General features: G+C 45.1%; 1 protein-coding gene and 1 non-coding gene across 4 annotated transcripts; both read left to right on the forward strand.

The window, feature by feature from the left end:
- The first annotated feature begins 1,271 nt into the window (after positions 1-1,271).
- On the forward strand, positions 1,272-24,370 carry Arhgap30 (Rho GTPase activating protein 30). 3 transcript variants are annotated; one of them, XM_051186273.1, is made up of 12 exons: positions 1,272-1,650; positions 11,920-12,022; positions 14,589-14,733; positions 15,857-15,939; positions 16,061-16,168; positions 16,986-17,113; positions 17,539-17,713; positions 17,794-17,897; positions 17,977-18,054; positions 18,548-18,937; positions 21,162-21,439; positions 21,532-24,370. In XM_051186273.1, exons 1-12 carry the CDS (start codon positions 1,554-1,556, stop codon positions 23,125-23,127), a joined length of 3,285 nt encoding a protein of 1,094 aa, XP_051042230.1. In that variant the 5' UTR covers positions 1,272-1,553; the 3' UTR covers positions 23,128-24,370. The 3 variants fall into 3 exon arrangements, with proteins under 3 accessions (XP_051042230.1, XP_051042231.1, XP_051042232.1); XM_051186274.1 differs by having other exon boundaries at positions 21,162-21,256; XM_051186275.1 differs by lacking the exon at positions 1,272-1,650 and having other exon boundaries at positions 14,593-14,733.
- On the forward strand, positions 6,630-6,758 carry LOC127223782 (small nucleolar RNA SNORA3/SNORA45 family). The gene has a single exon (XR_007834661.1). It is a non-coding gene; the product is annotated as a small nucleolar RNA SNORA3/SNORA45 family (small nucleolar RNA).
- Positions 24,371-24,587: the final 217 nt, after the last annotated feature.

Genomic DNA, 24,587 nt, shown 5'->3' on the forward strand with positions numbered 1-24,587 from the left:
AGGAAGCTGGCAGCTGGAGGAGACTGGAGCCAGTGGTGTGAGGTATAAACACGGGGAGAATAGAGGAGAAAAGAGATGGGGCGCTTGGCTCCCGTGGCCCGCAAGCCTGCCCCTAGCTGTGTCTGCAGTTGTTTGTGCCTTCTCGGAGTTGGGACTTGGTGCCAAGGGCCCCCGTTTAGTTGTGTAGAGGGCAGTGGGTAGTGAGGGACAGTGGACGTTCAGGTGAGGAGAGCCAGCTGCTGTGGGTTAGGGTGAAAAGAGCTCCTTTCCCCAGGGTTTCCGAATCATTAATTGGGGCTCTTCTGGCACTTTCTATGTGTGGGGCCTGGGTTAGATGTTTGATTCTCTTTAGCCTGCCCAAACCTACTCAGCCTCAATACTGGAACTTAGACTCCAAACCTTGTGTGGCCTGCAATCTGGTCTAAAGGAAAGGCTCTAATCCCATTGCCAACTAACCCAGGACTGTGGACTCCGAGGATCTGGGGTCCTAGTATGTATATTTTATGTAAATATATGTATATGTGTACATAAAATGATATTCTGTTTTTAAATAAACAGATAAAACCTTTTCTGTCTGATTCCTGTCTTGCCCCTTGAACTGGGTAAATCACAAATGCCACACACTCAGTCTCAATGCCTTTGCTCCCAGCAGTGCAGGTATCCAGATACTTGCAGCTAAGAAGAAAGCAAATAGCTTTAAAAATACTTTCAACCATTTCTGAGTGCCCTCAGGTAGGAAAGGGTGAACATGACCTCCTTTGGGGGAAGCCAGTGCCTTAGTTTGCAAAGTGTTTCAAATTTGACTGTACTGGAAACTTCCAGCAGCTGTGTGAGGTGGACAACCATGTACCCTTTCACAGACAAAGAAACTGAAACTCAAAAGCCAGCTGGTCTGTGTCCTCATTTTCAAAGGTATGGCAACTAACGCTCAGTGAAGTAACGTGGCTTGGCCAAGATGACTGAGCCATCAGAGGCATCCTCCTTTCCAAAGGCATGGTCCTTTCTTGCCTTGCTCATCGGCGAGTCTCAGTTCTCTGTCCCACCCAAGAATTTTGGTCTCTAAAAATGCCAGTCACCTGCTCACACCCCAGGCACCATTACTCCACCCAAGGGTTCTGACATCACCTCCCTTTGTGACCAATAGATGGAGTCCCAGAAACGATGAGGATGTGAATGTCAGCTACCTCCCCCACCCCAGGCTCTGTGGTTGCAAAGATGCTCTAACAGGAAGTGGGTTTGAGGAGCTGCACAGCTTCCGGCCCCCCTAGAGCTGCACAAGGCGAGAAGGACTAGTGCTCAGCTTGGCCACGAGACACAGCTTCATGCCAGGGTTCTGGTAACTTCCTCTTCCATATCCACTTCCGTGTGGCCCTGGGGGCCCCAGAGGCAAGTGCTACTGTCAGTTGCCCAGGCCATCCTCCACCTCCAGTTTGGAGCCCTGCCCCTCTGGGGCCGGGCCAAACCCAACTACTGACTGGGATTCCATGGGGGACTGGTAGGTCAAAGGTCTTGGGGGACAGAAGTGGTGGGGTCAGATCCCTGGGGCTCTGGCCATGAAGTCTCGGCAGAAAGGAAAGAAGAAGGGCTACTCCAAGGAACGAGTGTTTGGGTGTGACTTACAGGAGCATCTACAGCACTCAGGCCAGGACGGTAAGGAAGCCAACTGGAGCAGGGGGCAGGTGGGCAGGTGGGTGGACTGCCACACAGGCACTAAGCTTGTCCTCTCCAGCTTGATTTGGTCTGTTGGGCAGAATCAGCTTCTAGAGCCCAGTGGCCCAGGATCACCATCCCTGAAACCTGTGCATGGGCAAGACAGGAAATAGCTCAGTGAAGGTGGAGCGGCTGCCTTCTGTAATAGGGGACAGGTCGCTGAGAGGGTAAGGATGGGAACTCCAAGGGGGCAGGGTGACTTCTGAACAATCTAGAGGAGCGGATGAATCAGGTGAGGGGATGAAGACGGGGACAGCCAGTGGGTGAGAACGGAGGCCCTGGGTCAGAAGAGCAGTTGAAGGGATAGTTGATAGGATGGCAAATGGGGACACAGTTGGGATGGGCCCAGTGGGTCTGAGGATATAGCTTGGGAAGAGAGGAGGGAGGCAGCCTAGCTGGAGAACAGCAGCAAGTGACAAGGACCTGGCCCTTCTGCACCTTTGCTGGGCCACAGGAGGGTGTGGGGGAAGGGGTGGCCCTCTTCTTTAGACTGCTAGCAAAGAAGAAGCAGGCTTGCAGTGGAAGGCAAGGGGACAAAGCTGCTGATATGGGGAGCACAGGAAAAGTGAAGGAGACGGCTTAAGCCCTGGTTTGAAGTTGGGGGTAAAGCTGCAATAAAGAGGGGTGTGGGCACTGTCTGGAGATTCCCCTGCTCCTTCCCTGGCTTGCTTTGCAGTGGGCTTGGAAGCCACCAAGCCCAGAGACAACTCCTGGCTCACGACCCTGCCTAGCATGCATTCAGAACCATGTCTTAATTTGATTTGAAATCGAGCTATCTTGACTACACTGCCCAGTTTGTTGTCAGCATACAGAGTGACTTACAAAAAGAAGGCATGATTCTGCCCCCCTCCACTCTACCCCACCCCAATCTGTCATTTCCTCTTTGTCCCCTTCTCTGGTTGTGGTGCCTGCTGTGAAGGGAGGGTGATGGTGGTTCCCAGCTCATTTCCTGCTCTTAGCCCCGCCCTTGTGTCCCCAGACACCTCCTTCCCCTTTTCTCCTTCATCACAGGGCCCCATCCTCACCAGCCTCCATTAAGGGAAAGTCCAGGCCCCAAGAAAGAGTGTTTACAGCTGTGCCTTCTTCTTCTCACTGAGCAAGCCTGGCTCCTCCACTCTCTCTATAATCATTCTTTAAAAAAAAAAAAAAAAGTAAAAACAAAAAAGAATCACACCTTTTGTTTTTATATTTTGTATGCATTTGGGGAGGGGCACACTAGTTCCAGTGCAGGTGTGACAGTCAGAGGATAACTTGAGGGAATCAATTTTCTCCTTCCATCATATGGGTCCCAGGGACCAAACTCAAGTCATCAGGTTTGGTGGCAAGTACCTTTATCCACTATTCCACCTAACAAACCATATTTTGTTATTGTTTTTCGAGACAGAGTTTCTCTGTATAGCCCTGGCTGTCCTGAAACTTGCTCTGTAGACCATGCAGGCTGGCCTTGAATTCACGGAGATCTGCCTGCCTCTGCCTCTGCCTCCCAAGTGTTGGGATTAAAGGCATAAGCCACCACTGCCCGGGGATAATGATTCTTGACAGACAACCATATGACTTTATTAGGAATGATGTTCTTGTAGCTCCTGGCAAACCCTCAGTTTGGCCTCCTTATCATGGGTTCAGCCCTTTCCTGTGATTTCCATCGGTTGCAGACAGCCCAGAGTCCCCTTTCTGTGATTCCCAGACACACCATTCCCAGCAGGTGAAGGGATTCTCTCTAGAGATCCAGGGATAAGGAAAGGCCAGTGGCTCCTGATTTCAGGTGAATCCCAGAGCAGGTGAGAAATACCTTCTGTCCCTCCCCAGAACTTCACCTGAGCCCCAGGCTTGAGAGATGAATCTTGGATACCAGAGCTTCAGTGACAACCCCTCCCCTTACCCAAAGCATCCTGGTGTAGAGAAGTGGAAAGAAAGTGTTGGGGATGAGTGAGGCTGACTGATGACAGTTTCTTTCTATAGCCCAAGACCCAGCAAGAAAATGAAGGTCCAGGCCAGAAAGATCATCTGCTCTGACAGACTGATGATGTACCCTCCCTCACCCGATCGATCATCTTGGTTTTCTCCATTTTTACGCCCTTGCTTGACTTTAGACCTCCTCCCCAACTCTTCTCCTCTAAATGGATCTTTCCCATCCCCTAAACCCTGCATATACTTTGCTCCCTTGCTTCGGTTTCTGATTCACTGTAGTGCCTCCATCTTCGACTCCACCCATATCCTCCACATTATGTTGACGACATCAACCCTATCTTGTCTCTAGATTACATCTCTGACTTCATTTCTCTGATTTATATCTGCAGTTCCACCATCTCTCTGACCCTGTTACCTCTCAGCCCATTTCCTTTACGGCTCAGGTTCCTTAAGGTCTTCCATCTGTGTGGAGGCCTGCTGCAGAGGTTTGAAACCAACTGAAAAGAATAGGACAGGAAAACCTGGGTTAGACTAAACCTAGGAGTCTAAGTGAGAGAGGGAGATTGACATTTATTTTGTTTTATTTTGAGATATGGTCTTGCTATGTGGCTCTGAGTGCTGGGATTACAAGTGTGCATTAATCAGGCTCAGCCAGCAGACTGTTTATGAATCAGCAGAGTAAATGCGGTGCCCAAAAGAATCTGATGCAGCAGTAGGCACACAATGGCAGAACGGCAGCTTCAACAATGAGGGCTGCCTCATCTCTGCATCAGTGCAGAGAACTAAGGACAGGGGAGCAGTGGAAAGCCAGGAACAGACTGTGACGGCATGAACCATAACCCATAAGGCTGAGGCCAGAGTAAGGTGAGGAAAGATGTCAAAGTCTAAAAATTTAGGAACCGCTCACTCCAGGGACGTTGTGCAAATATCGTAGGTCCCTCATTCTAAGGATGAAGCATGTTAGCACATGCAGAACCCTGAAAACAAGGACTTCCTTAAATTTTTTTTTTTAACTTCCATGTTTCTTTTCTTGTCTTACCTGAGTTCCGGTTATGAACAAAAATACAAAGGATCTGAAAATCAGGTCACAGGAAATGAAAACCAGTAGTGGGTGGGATTATTATCTATATCCTTTACCCTGGTTTTCTGTCATATTCGTTACACAAAAAGCTTGGGAAGGCAGGTGAATCTCTGTGAATTTGAGGCTAGCCTGATCCACAGAGTGACTGGACAGCTAGGACTGTTATACAAAGATCTTTGTCTCAAAAAACAAAACAAACCAACAGCAAACAAAAAGCTTGGGTTGACTTCCGAGACCCAACACAACGAACAAATAAATGACTGAGGGAATTGGGTTGAACAGAAATCAAAAATAGGACCCAGAAATGCTTATCAGATAGTTCTATGTGGCTGCTAGGGGTGGCCCTTGAACTGCATAGCAGTTAAGGTCATATGAAACTCACAGGGTTTGGGGGAACAAGAAGATAGGTAGCTGAGAAGAAACACAGCTTCCCCTGACAGTGACATATGCTAGGAGTCCAGTCAACAGGACTCAGTGTTTTGTCAACAGACAATGCCCTTTATCAAATTTCTAAAGGACTTCAGTAATTCTCACATAATTCTGAATTAATTCATTGTGTAATCTAACAAACATTTGAATATCTCATGTTTCACCACAGTGAGAGATAGGGTTCTCTGACAAGAGAGTACCATTTGTCAGGAGGAATAGGTACAAGCACTTATAATAAAAAGTGTGGTAAGTACTGTAATACTGGGGACTGGAGTGATGGCTTAATAGTTAAGAGCATTTGTTGTTCTTGCAGAGGATCAGGGGTTAGTTCTCAGTGTAGCTCCCATCTGCCTGTAACTCCATTTCCATCTTAATCTGACACCCTCTTCTGGAATCCTCAGGTGCCCACATGCACATGGTGCACCTACAGGATGTGCGCATATACACATACAAATTAAATACATCTTTAAAACATGTTGAGATGAGCAAAGGACTATGGGAACTGTAATATAGATATATGCAAACGATTCAGGATCAATAGTGGTCTTTTTTTATTTATTTTTGTCTTATTCCCATATGTATGTGTGTGTGGGGGGGTGTCCATGTGTGTGGTGACTTGAGTTGATATTTACTCCATCACTCTTGACCACGTTATTTTTGTCAGCGTCTCTCAATCAAATCCACAGTTTGCCGATATGGCTAGTATCACCAGCCTGATTGCTCTGGGGCATCTCCTGTCTCTATTTTGTGAGGCTGGAATTGCAAACCATTTACATGAACTAATACGGATTCTGGGGACCTGAACCGCAGTCCTCTTGCTTTCAAAGCAAGCACTCTTGACTGCTAAGCCACAGCTCCGGCCCTTGTTTAGTTTGCTTAGTTTATTATTATTATTATTATTTTTAAAGATGGTCTCATTACACTGCAGTTGGCCCTGAATTCCAGGACTCAAATAATTCTCCTGCCTCAGCCTTCCAAGCAGCTGGGACTAGAGGCATGTGCTACTTTGCCCAGCTAGGAGTTAATGCTTGAGATATTTTGAATAATAGTTTGCCAGGCAATTGGAGGGGAAAGTATTTCCAGACAGGAGAATAAAACAAGTGCCTTAGTCAGTTTTGTGCTGCTCCAGTAAAATACCTTGAGTGGAAAAACTATTAAGAGGTTGATTTTGCTCATGACTATAGTGTCTGGGGTTTCAGAGAGCATATGTTGGCATCCTGGCAAGAGGCCCCTGGATATGTTACAATATAGTGAGGTGGAAAGAAAACTCTCTGCATATAGAAGGGACCAGGAGCACAGGGAGGCATTACTTATGATAACCTGCTCTCTGACCTAGTCACACAAGACCCACTCCAACACCAACCCAAAGAGGTATAGCATTGTAAGTCTTGGTGGCACACATTTGTAATCTCAGTACTTGTCTTCAAAGGCCAGCCTGAGCTAGTAATAAAGACCATGTCTCAAACACAAGAACATACATTAAAAAAAATAAAAGGACCCCTCCAAGGCTAGAGTCACACTAGGTATTGGTTGTTGCCTTAGTGTGCTAGAGTCCTCGAAGAGTAACTGCTGACCTTATTCACTGACTGTGGACTTTCTGGCACTGTCAGTCACCAGGTTAATGACATGCATTAAAAAAAAGAAAGGAAGAAAGTAAGGAAGGAAGAAAAGAAACAGCCAAAAAAGCCAAGGGCTGGAAAGATGGCTCAGAGGTTAAGAGCACTGCTTGCTCTTCCAGAGATTCTGAGTTCAATTCCCAACAACCACATGGTGATTCACAATTATCTATAATGAGATCTGGTGACCTCCTCTGTCATTCAGGCATACATGGAGGCAGTGTATTATATTCATAATAAGTAAGTAAATCTTTTTTTAAAAAGCCAAACAAACCCCTACAAAATCCAAAAGACAGTAATAACTTATTCATGAGGAGAGAGCCCCCATTCCCTAATTATCATTCACTAGGTCCCACCTTAACTGTTTCCCATCTCAACATCACCACAGTGGGAGCCAGGCTTCTAGGACATGAAATTTTGAGAGTAAAAGTATATCCAAGCTACAGCAGAATGGTACCCAAACTTGCCTATGGACTTTGTGGACTGGCAAAGGGCTTAGTCATAGAATTTGTCAAGACCTGGTTTGTGAAGGTCTCATATTCCAGGCTGAGGAGATCATATTTTATTCTCTATCTTTAAAATAAGCAGTGTGTACTTGGTTGGGAAGAGTAGGCTGGGTTGGTGTTTATGTAGTGTAGGATTTAAAGTGCAGAAAGGGTGTTAGTTCATAATTTTAACTTAGGTTACATTCACAGCCATCTTTGACTCCATGATTTCTTTTCTTTCCTTCCTTCCTTCCTTCCTTCCTTCCTTCCTTCCTCCCTCCCTCCCTCCCTCCCTCCCTCCCTCCCTCCCTCCCTCTCTCTCTCTCTCTCTCTCTCTCTCTCTCTCTCTCTCTTTCCCCCTTTCTTCAATGCAGCATTTCTTTGTGTAGCCTTGGCTGTCCTGCAACTAGCTCTGTAGACCAGGCTGGCCTTGAACTCAGGGAGATCTGCCTGCCTCTGACTCCTGAGTACTGTGATTAAGGGCATACACCATCACCTTCTGACTGCATGGGTTTCTATATGGGACTCAATACTTATTTTTGAGACTCTATTACAGCTGATACTATATCAAGATAACACGAGAAATACCACAATATTATCTTTAAGGAGATTAGTCTTGGTGGACCAAGGTTAGGGGAGATAATATATTTTTTTTGCAATTAAAAAAATTTTTTTTTGAGACAGGGTTTCTCTGTGTAGCATTGGCTGTCCTGGAACATGCTCAGTAGACCAGATTGGCCTTGAACTCACAGAGATCTGTTTGTCTCTGCCTCCGGAGTGCTGGGATTAAAGGCGTGCACCACCACCACCCTGCTTTAAAAAAAGTGTTTATTTATTTTGTGTGTGTGAGCACACAGGTGCCATGAAGGGCATGTGGAGGTCAAAGGACAACTTGTGGAAATCAGTTCTCTCCTCCTATGCCTGACCATGTGATCAGGCATGGTACTTTCCAGTGTTATATATAACTGCAAGCTTTCTTGCCAGAGAAAGTGCCTCAACTAAATGCCTTCAACTGGGCTCCATTTCAGTTGGGATAACCAGTGTTCATTGTATCATGGCTGGTAGAGTGTTACATAAACACAGTTTTGGGACCAGTCTTTTACTCTGCCTTCTGTGCCCCACAAAATTGCTGCCCCCTTTAAAAATTCTGGAGTAACAACTGATGACAAAGAGAAGTTTCAGTTCCGAAGTTGTAGACCTATTCTTCCCATAACTATAGCGTTGAAAGCTGAATGCAAGGCTGGAAGGATGGCTCAGCTGTTAAGAACACACAATACTCTTACAGAGGACCAGGGTTTGGTTCCTAGCACTCATGTTGGGCAGCTCACAACCACCTGTAATTCCAGCCCTTCAGGCATCCTGGAATACCTCTGTACTCATAAATACACACACACACACACACACACACACACTCACACTCACACACATGCAACCCTGTACTAAAAATAAAGATGAAACCTGAATATAAGATAGCTGTTGTACTTTTTGTCTTTCAAAACTTTGTATTTATTTATTTATTTATTTATTTATTTATTTATTTATTTATTTGGACAGCTTTTGAGGACTGATCCTTGCCTTCCATCGTAGGAGGTGGGTCTCTCTGTTTCTGCTGCAGCACAAGTGTACTCCAGGCTAGCTGACCTACCATTTTACAGATGACTCTTCTCTGCCTCCCATCTTGCTGAATGAGTGCTGGAGTTATACATTCAAGACACTGCATCCAGCTTTTTTCCATGGGTGACCCGCAGCACTATCTCCCAACCCTGCTTTTTGTTTTCACCTTTTACTGCCCTTCATTATTGACTCCCTAGTATGCACAGAGGGCTTCTGGGAAGGAGAAAAGTCAAATAAGACAGGTTTGCTTTTTGTTGTCGTTTGGTTTGTTTTTGGGACAGGGTCTCACTGTGCATCCCTTTGCTGCCCTAGACCTTGCTATGTAGACTCAACTGTCATTGGACTCACAGAAATCTGCCTGCCTCTCTCTTGAGTGCTGACATAAAAATGGGTCTAATTTTTTTTTTTTAAGAAAAAGGGAATTGATGAGTTAGAGGGAGGCCAGCCTGGCTTACAGAGCTATTTCCAGGACAGTCAAGGTTACACAGAGAAACCCTGTCTTAAAGAACCAAAAAGGAAAAAGAAAAGAAAAAGGAATTTAAGCCTATAGGAATTTATTATAACAAGCCAGGATAGCTGGAACTGGTAAATTCAGGCCTATCAACAAGATATTTCATCTGATCCTTGGTCCTGTTCAAAAGTTAAGATTAGATGAAGATCATCTAAAAATGTGGAAGATGCCACACCTTCAATCCCAGCACCCCAGGCACAGAGGCAGGGGGATCTCTGTGAGTTCAAGGCCAGCCTGGTCTGTAAAGGGAGTTCCAGGACAGCCAGGGTACACAGAGAAACCCTGTCTCAAAAAACAAAACAAAACAATACTAAGAGACAGAGAGAGAGAGAGAGAGAGAGAGAGAGAGGAGAGAGGAGAGAGAGGAAAGAAGGAAGGAAAAGGAAGGAAGAAAAGAAGAAAAGAAAGAAAAAAAAACATGGAAGGCTAGGGCTTAGGGGATGGCTTAGTTGGTAAAATGCTTGCTGTGCAAGTATGTGAACCCATGCTTGACCCCTAGAAGCCAAATGTGCTTATAATTCCAGTTTGGGAAGACAGAGACAACAGAATCCCTAGAGCTTGTTGTCCAGATCTCCAGATCCCTGTAAAAGACTCAGTTTCAAAAAGCAACATGGATATCTCCTGAGGAATGAATTTCTAAGATGACTTCTGGCTGCCATCTGCATACATATACACTCTTCACAAGAGTGTGTGTGTGTGTGTGTGCACGCGTGTGCGCACACACACACACACGCAGGTGAACACCCCCTCCCCAACACTCTTCATAAGAGTGCACACACACACACACACTCACACTCACACAGCCGAACACCCCCCCTCCCCAACACTATCGAGATAACCATTTATCTAGCCAGGCATGGTGACACATGCCTTTACTTTCAGCACTCAGGGGACCTGGGCCACACAGAGAAACTTTGTTTTGAAAAACAAAACAGGCAAACAAACAGATACAATTTATCTTCTCCATTTTATGTTGTGACTTGGCCTAATAATTTTATTTTTATTTTCTTCTTTTTTTTAAGCTAACTGATGTGTAAGGTTTTTATCGTCTGGATTTATACATAAGTATATATATATATATACTGTTAAAATAGAATGTAAGGTTATTGTAGTAAATGGTTTGTTGTTCTACAATCTTAGCCCACCATTTTCAGTGTAAATCTTAAATAATAAACAAGATAGACTACTAAGTATATATCACAAAGATGCAGTTTGGTTGGCAGAGTGCTTGCCTAGCATGCATAGGTCCTGGGTTTGACCCCAGTATCACATAAAGCAAGTATGGGACACATGCTTATCATCTCAGCATTCAGGAAGCAGAAGCAGTAGGATCAGGAATTCAAAGTAACCTTCAACTACACAGCAAATTCATCCAGGCTTAGGCGAGACTTTTAAAAACAAACAAATTGAATGTGATGGTGCACACCCGTAATCCCAGTACTCAGGAAGTAGAGGCAGGGGGATTAGAAATTCAAGGTCTGCCTCAACTATATAGCAAGATGAAAGCCAGCCCAACAATGAGGCCCTGTTTCAAAGCGAACAAATTAACAGAGGTAGAGCTGTGTTGTGGACTATTATTTCTTTAACTAGGCAACAATGTGTTACATTTGTTTCTGCTGCATTTTTTCTAAAACTATGTAAAGATGTGTTGCATTGTTTAATGATGTAAAGATGTTACATTTGTTTATGCTGCCTGCCTAAGGCACCTGACTGGCCTAATAAAAATCTGAATGGCCAATAGCTAGACAGTGGAGGGATAGGCAGGGCTGGTGGGCAGACAGAATAAGTTGAAGAGAGAAGGAGAGAACAAGAGAAAAAAAAAAAAAAAAAAGGAAGATGCTCAGGGCCAGCCAGCCAGGCAACTGCCAGACAGACAGACACAGAGTAGGATATACAAAATGAAAGAAAGTTAGAAAGCCCTGAGACAAAATGCAGTTGAAGAGAAATGAATTCAATTTAGTAATGAGATATGGGACAACCATAATATAAGGCTGAGTATTCATAACTAATAAGTCTCTGTGTCCTGATTTGGGAGCTGATTGGTGACCAAAGAGAGCCTGTTACAGAGGTGGGGACTGAAGAGGCAGCTCAGAGCTTAAACTCACTCTACCCTTGCAGAGGATATCCTAATTCAGTGCCCAGCACCTACACTGGGCACCTCACAAGGCCCTACAATACCAGCTACAGAGCTATCTGATGTCTCTAGCCTCTGCAGGCACCAGTGCTATAGGCAAATTCTCTTGTACAGACACCTACACATTCTTTTTATTTTTTAATCTTTGAAAAGGAGATTGAATTGAGAAGGTTAATATGGAATAGCGGTGAATTCTCTTTAGTACAGTGGTTTATGCTGAGACTCCAGGACCATGGGATAGACATAGTATACAAAGCTAGGTAAGCTGGGCCTGATTACTCGCAAGAAACTTTCTAATGAGTTTTTTTTTTTTTTCATTATCTTTGCCCTTAATCTCAGCGAACCCTTTTCCATGATGCTCCCATTTCTCAAACCCCTTGACAGTCTCTAGCTTTTCAGATTTCCTTTATTCTGCTTATTTGTATCTCCAGTGCCCCAGGTGCTAAGGAGCTGTGCAGAGTTTGTGCAAGAGTATGGAGTGGTGGATGGGATCTACCGCCTCTCAGGGGTCTCCTCTAACATCCAGAAGCTCCGGTGAGTCAGAGTGGACAGGCTCTGTGGGCAGAGAGCCATGGTAGAAGCTGCTAGGGAGAGCTGGAGTGGGGTAAGGGGAAGTGGGAAAAGGAAGCACAGACAGGGAGAGGCTCTAAAGTTCGGTCAGGTAAGGTGGGGACCCCAAGCTCACTCCCCCCCAGCACACATAACTTTCTCCATTCCCACATATACAGTCTGCTTTTAAGGCACACACATACACACATGCACATACACATGATTTGTGTACTCTAAAATTAACCATTAAAAATGTTTGCATCAGTTTTTAGTATATTCATAATACTGCAACCATTACCATTAATTCCAGAATATGTCACATCCTCTAAAAAAAACCCTCTACATTTCCCCTTCACCTAACTTGACTTTCTATCTGTATGGATCTGTTTGTTCTGGACATTTCATATAAACCAATGACACATGTTTTTGTAAGTCTGACTCTTCACTGAGTTCTTTCATGGTCCATGCATGCTGTGGCATGTACTAGTAATTTATTGCTTTCTGTAGATGAATACAATTCTCCAACATAGCTACATTACTTTTTTTTTTTAACCCATTTATCAGTTGATGGCTATCCAGGTTGTTTTTATCTTTTGGTTATTATGAATACTTCTACTACAAACATTTGCAAGATTTTATGGATGTAGTTTTGGTTATTATGAATGTATATCTGAGTGGAATTGCTGGGCCATATTGTAACTTCATGTTGAACTTAAAAAAAAAATAACTGCCAAACTGTTTCCCATAACAGCAGTATCATTTACATCCCTGCCAGTAATGTATGATGGTTCCAATTCCTACACAGCCCTGCCAACATTTGTTACTGTCTGTCTGATTGTAGCCATCCTGGTGGGTATATACTGATATGTCATTGTGATTTATGTATGCATTTCCCCAGTTACAGATGAGGTTGGATACCTTTCATACACTTCTTTTGGGAAATGCCTATTCAAACTTAGGCTTCTGCTTACTATTTTTAAATCATTGAGTTGTAATAAGATTATATGTTTTGAATATTAGATTTTTTTGTGACAAAGTTTCACTGTGTAGCCCTGGCTGTCCTGGGCTACTCTGTAGATTAGGCTGGCCTTGAATTCACAGAGATGTGCCTGCCTCAGCCTCCTGAGTGCTGGGATTAAAGTGTGCTATCACAGTCTGGGTGAGAACAAGATTTTAATCAGATGTGTGATGAGCAGCATTTCCTCCTCATCTGTGGTTTGTGGGTTCTTCTCTCCTCTTCTTCTTTGTGGTAGTGGAGATTTTGAGCTCAGGGTTCATTTTATTTGTTTGACATATAAATGTTCCTTTTCTTTTCTTCTTTTGTGTATGGTATATGCATGTATATGTTTATGTGGTTACATGCATTTGCATGGAGGCCAGAGGTCAATGTTTGTTTTCCTTACTTTTTAAAATTAATTTATTTTTGTTAAGATATTATTATTGGATGTGTATGGTTGTTCTGCCTGCTTGTATGCCTGTGCATCATCTGTTTGCCTGGTGCCCACAGAGGCCAGATGAGGCACAGAACTGGAGTTACAGATGGCTGTGAGGCACCATGTGGGTTCTGGGAACAGAACCTAGGTCCTTGGAATAGCAGCTACTACTCTTAGCCACTGAGTATCTTTCCAGTCCCCTCTACATTTTTGTTATTGTGACTATCATTGTTGTTTGAGACAGTGTATTTTGCTGAACTTGCAGCTTTCAGATTTGGCTAGACAGACTGGCCAGCAAGCTCTTGGGATTCCCCAGTGCTGAGCTTACAGGCCTTTTCTGTTGTGCCTGGCTTCTTCTGTGGGTGCTGGGGAGCTGAACTCATATCCTTATGTTTACAGGGCAAGCAGTTTATCAATTGAAGTGTCTCCCTGACTCCCCCCCCCCCCATGTGTGTGTGTCCAATCTTACTCTGAAACTCAGACTGACCTAGAACTTATTATATAGCATAGGTTAATCCCAAATTCACAGAAATAATCCTGTCTCAGGAGAATTTGCATCATCAATTTATCTATCTTCTTCTTTTGGTTATTGGTACTTTGGGTGCCATGTCTGAGCAACTGCTGGCTAATCTAATCAATACTAAGAAGACTTACCATGTTTGTTTTAAGCATCATACCCAGGCTAGGCATAGTGGAACAGGTTTTGAGTGCCAGCATTCAGGAGGCAGCGGCAGAAGGATCTCTGTGAGTTAGAGGTCAACTTGGTCCTGGCCATCCAGAGCTATATAGTGGGACCTCTTTGCTGCTAATCATATATCTCTGGTTAGTCATGCACAGATCCACTTGCCTATCTCTACACCCATCTTTACATTCACATCTATATATCCACATATGCAATTCCTAATATTTCCTGACATATATAGGAATCATATGTACATATGCCAGTGAATATATGTGTGTGTGTGTGTGTGTGTGTGTGTACATTCCAATATTCTCCTTCCAAGTCTCACACATGTTGGACCATGACCCTGCCTGCAGCCGATCTGTATAGGTCCTACTTCTCCCCACATATCCTCTGTCTGACCTTTACCACTCTTAACCACTCTGCACCTCCCCAGGCAGGAGTTCGAGGCAGAGCGGAAGCCAGACCTACGGCGGGACATTTACCTCCAGGACATTCACTGCGTCTCCTCCTTGTGCAAGGCCTATTTCAGAGAACTGCCAGATCCCCTCCTCACTTACCGGCTCTATGACAAATTTGCTGTGAGTTGAGAGGCAGAGGGAAGACAGGGTTCAAGGGCCACCACTTCAATTTTGACATCACAGTGGTGTCATATGCCAGTCACCATCCTAGTGATTCTGAGTGACAGTAAAACAATACTGAGAAGAGCCCTCCTTCCCAGACCTCTTCAAGGCCCTGCCTCCTTTGCCACCCTTGTTCCTCTTGTCTTCATTTTCTCCTTATGGTGTATTTCCCCTATGGCCTGCAGACCACACACAGCACAGTGGTGAGACTTGTGAGGTAAAGGGCAGGTTGTCAGAGCTGGGAGGCCTCGGAAAGCACCCAGACCAGAGTTTCCCTATACTTAGAACAAAACTGTTGTCACATAACAAAAACATTTTTAGGATTGTCCCTTCATTAAATGTAACTGTATCTTAAGCAGCATTGGAGGAGAAAACACATGCCAAGAATGGTGTTCTGATTTGAGTAATACTTTTAAAGTTCTAGCTAGCTATTTGGGAGGTTGAGGCAGAAGGATGGCTGGAGCCTAGAGTTTGAGCCTAGACTGAGCAACATAGCAAAATCCCATCTACTTGCCAAAAGAGCTTGTGTTTTACTGAGTACAACAACACTGAGATTCTGAGTAGCAACCATAGCCTGCTCAGTCCATCCACATTAGCCTGAGCGGGTCACCTTCCCAGATGCCTTTCAAGGGTCTAGTTCCAGATCTGTACCAAGGTGGACACTGAGGCAGGCAAAGTTGACAGTGAGGCAGAGGAATGGCAGTGACTTAGTTGCTCAAGCTCACAAGGCAGACTATTAAGTGTATAAATAAGATTCATCTTTCATTTGCAGGCCTAAAGGTCCTAAGCTTGTTTTCTGTGATTCTGGAGATTGAACCAATAGTCTTGTGCATACTAGGCAAGCACTCTACCACTGGGCTACATCCCAGTCCTTGATCTCTGACTCTAGAGTGCTGGGATCATAGTCATGCGCTACCATGCTCAGCCTGAGGTGTTTTCACTATTTTATAGTGCCTTGAGGATCTACGTGGGGCCACTGTGGAATGTAGCAATAGATCATCCCTGAGTTTAATTTGGACCTCTGAGAAGCAAGGGGTTCATCTCTGAGTCAATGTCTCTTTATACCCTTGTCCCCAACTAGGAGGCAGTGGCCGTGCAGCTAGAACCAGAACGTTTGATCAAGATCCTTGAAGTGCTTCAAGAACTCCCTGCCCCAAACTACAGGTGTGTGGGGTTCCACCCTCTGTATTCCAGAGACACTGCCCCTGCCACCCCAGCCTTCAGGTCTCAGTCCATCCGGGCCTTGACTGTTTTCTAGGTGATTCTTTTCTTGCTTTTTTTGCAGGACACTGGAGTTCCTTATGAGACACTTGGTCCATATGGCTTCATTCAGTGCCCAAACCAACATGCATGCCCGAAATCTGGCAATTGTGTGGGCTCCCAACCTGCTGAGGTGGGTGCCTGCATGAACAGTGTGTGGCTGCTGGGAAATTTATGTTGATGTAGAAAGACATACCCAACCCAAGTGGACGTGGTTATGTGCGTACACTGAAGAGGATGTGGGGATCATGTCGACCTAGCAAGACAGGATAGTTCAGCAGTAGCATAGCCGGGTAGTTTAAAGTCCATCAATGTGGGCCTTCTCTGAGACCAAGTGAAGTTCTTAAGAACAAGGCCTTTGTTCCTTACACTGCGTTGTGGACTTCAGGGATTAGAATACTGATCTTTACAAAACATTTCCTGAGCAAACATCACTGAGCTGTGTATCACTCACTATAACACAAAGCATTATTAGTTATAACAATTCTCATAATTATAAAAATTCTTCCTTTTTTGCTACAGTGCAAGGAGATCTCTGTGAGTTCGAAACCAGCCTGGTCCACAGAGCTAGTTCCAGGACAGCCAAGGCTGTTATACAGAGAAACCTTGTCTTGAAAGACAAACAAACAAAACAAAAAAGACGATAAAGATTATTTGAGGGTGTCTAAGATGGTTTTCTTGGGGACAAGCAGCAGAGAGTATAGAGGCTGGGCTTTTTTGTAACATGACTTTAACACCCGAACTCAGGAAACAGAGGCAGGTGGATCTTTGTGAGTTCAATGTGGATCTTTGTGTGTATTCCCAGAGAGTTCTAGGCTAGCTACAGCCACAGCTACATAATGAGACCTTGTTTGTCATCTGAAGTTTGTACTTGTGTGTGTGTTTTCAGGAAGATTTTAGATGGGGAAGGGTTTTGAGACTTGGGAGGGACTAATTCCACACCTTCACAGGTCTAAGGACATAGAGGCCTCAGGCTTCAATGGGACAGCAGCATTTATGGAGGTGCGTGTGCAGTCCATTGTTGTGGAGTTCATCCTCACCCATGTGGACCAGCTCTTTGGGGGTGCTTCCCTCTCTGGTTAGTGCCCTTTTCTGCCCATTACCTATCACCACTCTCTGCTGGGGAGAGCTTTAGTTGTTTTATTATTTTGACTAAGATCAGTTTTCTCAAGTTTTGTGGGTAGGAAGACTTTTTCTCACATAGGGAGGTATGTGATGATCACATGCAGAGAACACTGGAGAAATATCAGTACTGCTAAGGCTTGAGCAGGCCTCTTCTGTTGGTATTCTAGCATACAGCTTGGCCTCTGCATCACCTCTTTGGATGCCAAGTCTTGGGATCTCCTGGCTCTCTTCGTTCTTGAGGATGCCCTTCTGAAATGGATAGAGAGGGTCTATCTCCAAGAGCCTTAGCTTAGTAGCTGGCCAGGGCAGATGGACTTGGGACTTGAGGTTCCTTTCTTGACTCTGCTACTGGCTGGCTAATTCTTTTTATTTTCCTAGCTGGTGCAGATTTGGAGAGTGGATGGAAATCACTTTCAGGGGCCAGGGCATCAGGCAGTTCTGAAGACATCATGCCCAGGTCTCTTCCCTATCACTTGCCTAGCATTTTGCAGGCTGGTGATGGACCTCCACAGATCCGGCCCTACCATACTATCATTGAGATCGCAGAACACAAGTAAGGCCTCCTTTTGGGGATCTCTTCCTTTGCACTGATCACCCAGACTCCACTCCTAATTGTACCTCCATTATCTGCAGGAGAAAGGGATCTTTGAAGGTCAGGAAATGGCGATCTATCTTCAATTTGGGTCGCTCTGGCCATGAGACAAAACGTAAACTTCCACTGAGGGCTGAGGACAGGGGTAGGTCTGGGATGATGAGGGAATTGTGCTCTGCTGAGGGTGTGCAAGGTCTTGGTGCTATGTACATTCATATTTCTAGAAGAAAAATCCAATAAGGGGACATTGCGGCCTGCTAAGAGCATGGACTCACTGAGCGCTGCAGCTGGGGCCATTGACGGTGAGTACAGGTGTTAGTGGTTATGTGTGTATGTGTATGTGCTGTGACAATCACAGTGCAGGCTTGTGTGTCTATAAATGTGGCCAACTGTGTCCAGTAATTAAAAAAATTCAATGCATAATTATATACCAGTCTTGGAGACAGATGTCAAGTTTTACAATAGATGATCCTTTTGTCGAAGCTGTGGATATATTCATGAGTATTTGTACTTGGAGACTCTGTATGTGGGTAGGTGGGTATAAACACGTGTGTGTGTGTTAGTGGTAGCTAGTGACTATCTACAGAGAGGGAACAGGATCCATAAGGTATGTGTAACCTTTGACCTGCTGACTGGGTGGTTAATTTGCAGTAGTGGCCAAAGGAAGCTGGGTCTGGTACCTTCCAATCATCCTATCCCTAAAACCTAAGAAAACAGAGCTGTTGAGTCTTATGAGCTATGAAAGCCCTTTGGAGCTGAGGTTACTAACTACGTGACCCTGTCTCTCTTCCACAGAGCCCGAGGGACTGGTGAGGCCCAGCAGTTCTCAGCCAAGCTCATTGGTATCTGAGAGCTTGGAGAATAATTCCATGGAAGCAGCAGAGGGTGAACAGGAGCCTGAGGCAGAGGCAACGGGCAGTGCGAATTCTGAGCCAGGAACTCCACGAGCTGGGCGGTCAGCTCTTCGGGTCTCGGGGAGCAGTCGTGCAGAGCGCTGTGCTGGTGTCCATATCTCAGACCCCTACAATGTCAACCTCCCTCTGCACATAACCTCTATCCTCAGTGTACCTCCAAACATCATCTCTAATGTCTCCTTGGCCAGGCTTACCCGTGGCCTTGAGTGTCCTGCTCTGCAGCCCAGACCAAGCCCTGCCTCAGGTCCTGGCCCAGGCCCTGGCCCCCCAGGTGAGAACTTGGAGATTGCCTAGGGCTGGAAAGGAATCTAGAACTATTGCTGAGGATGTAGCCTCAGACGGTCAAAGGATTCAGACCTTAGGCTTTGAACAGTTTTACCTTGCCTGAATAGATTTGGGGTTTGGGAATCTAGTAATATTATTAGGTTATATGAAATGAGTGGAGAAGGGATCTCTGCCAGGCTTCAAATCACTGATTTACCCCAAGAATAGGGGTATGTACCAGATACATAAAGGATTTAGTAAATACAAGTATGGGTAAATACAAAAATTGATGTTAAGAGTGACTGCAAGTCAGGCAGTGGTGGTGTATGCCTTTAGTCCCAGTACTTGAGAGGCAGAGGCAGAGGCAGAGGCAGAGGCAGAGGCAGAGGCAGAGGCAGAGGCAGAGGCAGAGGCAGAGGCAGAGGCAGAGGCAGAGGCAGAGGCAGAGGCAGAGGCAGAGGCAGAAGGATCTCTGTGAGTCTGGTGCCAGCCTGGTCTACAGAGCTAGTTCTAGGACAGCCAGAGCTGTTACACAGTGAACCACTGTCTGAAAAAACCAAGAGAGAAAAAAGAGTCACTGCAAAACTGGGTGATGGTGGTACATACCTCTTCAATCTCAGGAAGGCAGAGGCAGGAGGATCTCTGAGTTCAAGGCCAGTCTGGTCTACAGAGTGAGCTGCAGTACAGCTAGGGATATGCAGAGAAACTCTTGTCTTGAAAACAAACAAAGAGCCACTGCAACATTAATACTAAGCTAAATAACACTTATCAATGCGTGCTGAGGGCTGTATTAGGCACTTGGCAGGTAGTATTAGTTCATTTCATTTTCTCATATTATGAAGATAGAAGTATTGCTATTCTTACAACAGTAGAACCTGAAGGTTGTCTTAAACAATTTATTTTTGATTTAGGTAGGAAGAGGTAGGGTTTGATTCATGCTCAGATTCCTATTCCCAAAGTGTCACTGATGAGAAATCCTGAGGTTGTATAGGATAGAGGTAAATAGGACAGTTAAGAAGACAGAGGTTCAAATTTTGTCTATACTACTTATTAGCTGTGTGACCTTGGATAAATTGCTTTGTGCTTCAGTTTCATTAATGCAAAATGAGGATAAAGGGCTGGGGATTGAGCTCAGTAGGTACTGTACTTGCCTGGCATTCACAAATCCCTGGGTTTGATCCTCAGCACTGCATAAACCTGGTATGTAGACTGATGTCTGTAATCTAACACTTCAGAGGGGGAGATAGGAAGATTGGAAGCTTGAGGTCATCCCCAGCTCCACAGTTTGTGATCAGCCTGGGATAAAGGAGACCCGTCTCAACAAAGGGTGTGACACAACATCCTCCACAATATTTCCTTTATTTTTTGAGTGTATTTTTTCTATGACAGATTTTTTACCCCCACTGGCCTGGAACTTGCTAAATAGGCTAGGGTGGTTGGCCAACTAGCTCCGTGGACTCACCTGTCTCTCCCTACCCTGGCCTTCCACTTTTCAGCACTGGGATTATAAGAGTATACCAACTTTCTCAGAGTTCTTTTACAGAAATTCTGAGGATCAAACTCAGGTCCTCATATTTGCATGCATTCAAATGAACCAAACCATCTATTCAGCCCCTCTTCATAACATTTTGTTCTGTAGGGAAAATATAAAAATTCTATAAATATAAAACACAAAGCCAGGCAGTGTTGGCATACATCTTTAATCCCAGCACCTGGAAGGCAGAGATAGGCAGATTGCTGAGTTCAAGACCAGCCTGGGGCTATAAAACGACACAGAGAAACCCTGTCTCTGATATATATATGTGTGTGTGTGTGTGTGTGTGTGTGTACACACACACACACACACGTATATGTAACAATACTTAGAGCTGGTCATGGTGGTACATGCCTTTAAACCCAACATTTAGGAGGCAGAGATAGATTGATCTCTGTGAGTTGAGGCCAGCCTGGTTTATCTAGTCAGTTCCAGGTCAAGTAGTGCTGGGTAGTGCCTCAAAAAGCCAAAAAACAAAAAAATACACAAGTAACCCACAATGTTTGGCACTTGAGTGAGAATTAATAAAGAGAGCTATAAGTAGTTACTCCACATGGCTCATCCTCTTAGACCAGAGTGACTATTATATACCAGGAGTGTTGTGTCCCTAGCATATCACTGTGAGAAATACTCATATCAGAAAGGGTTGGGGCTGACCTTGACTTTTGGATTTCTGGAACTATCTTTCCTTCAACAGATGAGAAGTTGGAGGCAAGATCAGTCCCAGGTCCCCTGGTTGACTCAAGCCCAGAAGACACGACTCCTGCCCTGGAGGACTCCTTGTCCCAGGAGGTGCAGGATTCCTTCTCCTTCCTAGAGGACTTGAGCAGCTCAGAGCCTGAGTGGGTGGGGGTAGAGGATAGGGATGTGGCCAAGGCAGGAGCCACAGGAGCAGCAGGAGCAGCAGCTTTCTCCCTTGGGGAGGACGACCCTGGGATGGGCTACCTGGAGGAGCTCCTGGGAGTTGGGCCTCAGGTAAGGAGGAGCCATGATGGGTATGCGGGTAGTGTGTAGCCTAGAAAGTGGATAGGGCTACTTGGTCCTTAGCCACAATGCTGTGCCTACAGGTAGAAGAGTTCTCTGTGGAGCCACCCCTGGATGATCTGTCTCTGGATGATGCACAGTATGTCCTGGCTCCTAGCTGTTGTTCTCCTAATTCTGATGGCCTCACACCTGAAGCAGAAGAGGAGGAAAATGGGGAAGAAGTCTTCTTGAGTGCCTATGATGATTTGAGTCCCCTTCTGGGACCTAGACCCTGGGAGGGTGTAGAGAGTCTGGAGGAAGAGGCAGCAAGGTGTGGGAAACAATCTCCAATACAGGCTGAAGAAAAACAGGAAAGCTGGGAAGCTGAAGAGGACAAGGAGAATGAGCCAGGAAGTACATCAGATAATAGGGAAGATGCAGAGGCAATTCCAGAGACTGAGATGGAATCGGGAGAGGCTGATGAGGATGAAGGTGAGGCTGAAATAAGTCAAAAGGTGATGGGTAGTTTTGAAGAGGGGAGTAGCGAAGACATAGAGACCATGGAAGAAAATTCCAAAGGTCAAGAGATTGAAAGTATAGAGACTAAGGATATGGAGAGAACAAGAGAAGAGGATAAAGACAAGATTGGGAGAAAAGAAGGAGCTGAGAAAGGAGAGGACATCACTGTAGAATCTAGAATGGATCCAGAACATTCAGTCCAGGAAAAACTGCTTCATGGGGATAGCTGGGAAGGTGTACACATACAAGAGGCTGAGAAAGGAAAAAAGGATGAGATCAAAGGACTGAGGGAGAATAGTGACCACAAGTCAAGAGAAGATCAAGGACATGATGAAGCTAGTAGAAGTCCAGAAGAAGATGATGATGGGAAGCAAGGGGAGGTCAGCAAGGAACAAAAAAGTATAGATATAGAAACTGAAGGCAAGAGAGCTGTTGGTGACCACTTGGAAGAGGAGGCCTCCTCTGAAGGGCCAGGTGTAGAGTTCCTGGAGGTTGACAGTACAGAAGAAGTCAATGAACAGTCTTCTGAGATGGAACAAGGCCTTCCACAGCCATCTGAGCCAGAAGGGATGGAGGCTGAGGAACAGCTCAGTCCTGAGGCATGTGACCTGCATTCTTGTCCCTGTGGTTCAACTGGTGGCGTGGGCATGCGTCTGGCTTCCACCCTAGTTCAGGTCCAACAAGTCCGCTCTGTTCCTGTAGTGCCCCCCAAACCACAGTTTGCCAAGATGCCCAGTGCAATGTGTAGTAAGATCCATGTAGCACCTGCAAGCCCATGTCCGAGACCTGGTAGGCTTGATGGGACTCCTGGAGAAAGGGCTTGGGGGTCTCGTGCTTCTTGGAGAAATGGGGGTAGTCTTTCCTTTGATGCTGCTGTGGCTCTGGCCCGGGAACGCCAGAGGACTGAGGCTCAGGGAGTTCGGCGGACCCAGACTTGTACTGGGGGTGGTGATTATAGCCTCAACTCTAGAACCTCTCTTTGTAGCATGACTCCTGCCCATTCTTCCCGTCCCCTAAGCTGTCTGGAACTCCCACCTGAAGGCATAGAAGGGTCTGAGCCCAGGAGTCGGCTTAGTTTGCCACCTAGAGAGCTTCAGCCTCCTGTCTCTCTTATGTCCCCTCAGCGCCAGACATATGCATTTGAAACACAGACTAACTGTGGGAAAGAAGAAGGGCTGTGATTGGGACAGGACAAGAGGAACTAGAAAATTATCATCAGTCTTTGGAACCCCTGCCTAGCTGTCTTTGCATCCTCAGTAGTTGAAGTGTCCCATTCCATAGGCTTGGGTCCTCCAGCTAATTGTTTTGACCATGGGAAGAACTGCCATGGTGGGTTTCACCTTGAGTTTGTGTTAGACACAGAGCACTTATCTCTTAGCAGAGTCTTAAGAAATATAGGAAAAGTCTTGTTACCCATGAAGTTGTGATTATTAACCAAACATAGTGCAGGTAGAAACTTTTGTTTTTGTTTTTGTTTTTGTTTTTTTTTGAGACAGGGTTTCTCTGTGGCTTTGGGAGCTGTCCTAGCTCTTGTAGACCAGGTTGGCTTTGAACTCACAGAGAGATCCACCTGCCTCTGCCTCCCGAGTGCTGGGACTAAAGTCATGCATCACCGCCCAGCAAAACTTTTTTTTTTTCCCTTAAATTTAAATACAGAGGGGGGAATTCCAGCCAAACTCCTGCCCTCTTCTGAGGTTGTGAACTTCTCTTCACAGAAGCCTATGGTAGATGTGGAGAACACAGGGCTAGATGTAGAGTTGTTCACCCCTGTTTTGCTCCCAAATCCTTGGCTGTCTCCTGACCCTTTTAGCTTCAGATTAGGAGAAACATGTCCAAGAAGCTCTTTAAAGTCCTCAGTATTCACTGAAGGAAACGGATGACATCTGCTGCCTTCAATTATTTTGCAGAAGAGGTCCTGCACAGATCTGTCTGGTCTTTCTTTTTCCCGTTAGAATAACCTTCTCCCATCTCAAGAAAAGGGGATGTCTGGTCATGGCACTGCTTCTCTGCACAGGTGGGGATACAGGTTCCATTTAGCGATGGTAGCTGTTTGATAATAAAAGTTGACTTTTTTTACACTTAAATAAGTGTATGGACTTACTGTTATTAAAGTCTTGGGTGGTGGAAAAGGTATCACATTTGAATGTTGCTAAAATGTATATATCTTGTTTAGAGTTCCTTCCTCAGTTGTCATGGAAACCTGTAGCTAGAAAGTAGAACTGGGTTCGTGGTGGTTAAGAAATGGGGAAGAGAAACTTGTATTTACATAATGTTCATCTAATGCCAGGAATTGGCCTGGATTTGTGTGCATAAAGACTTTGCCCTTGTATTTATTTAATCCACTTAATTTGGTAAAGTTGGTATTGTATTTCCATTTTACAGATGAGGAAATTAAGCTGTAATTAAGTAAAAATGTTTATCAAATATCTCAGAATTAGGAAGTGGCAGTTTCTGGGGCTTGGTGACACATGTCCTTTAATCCTAGTCTAGGTGACTTCGGGGACAGCCCGATCTACATAAGACAGTTAAAAATTACATAGTAATCCGGTCTCAAAGAAAGTGTTAAGATCGGGGTCTGAATTTCAGAATCTAAATTCTAGTTATTTATACTTCACTATTCCAAAACCATTATGGGTATAAA

Source organism: Phodopus roborovskii, unplaced genomic scaffold, assembly GCF_943737965.1.
Source record: "Phodopus roborovskii unplaced genomic scaffold, PHOROB, whole genome shotgun sequence".
In the NCBI taxonomy this organism is placed as follows: Eukaryota; Metazoa; Chordata; class Mammalia; order Rodentia; family Cricetidae; genus Phodopus; species Phodopus roborovskii.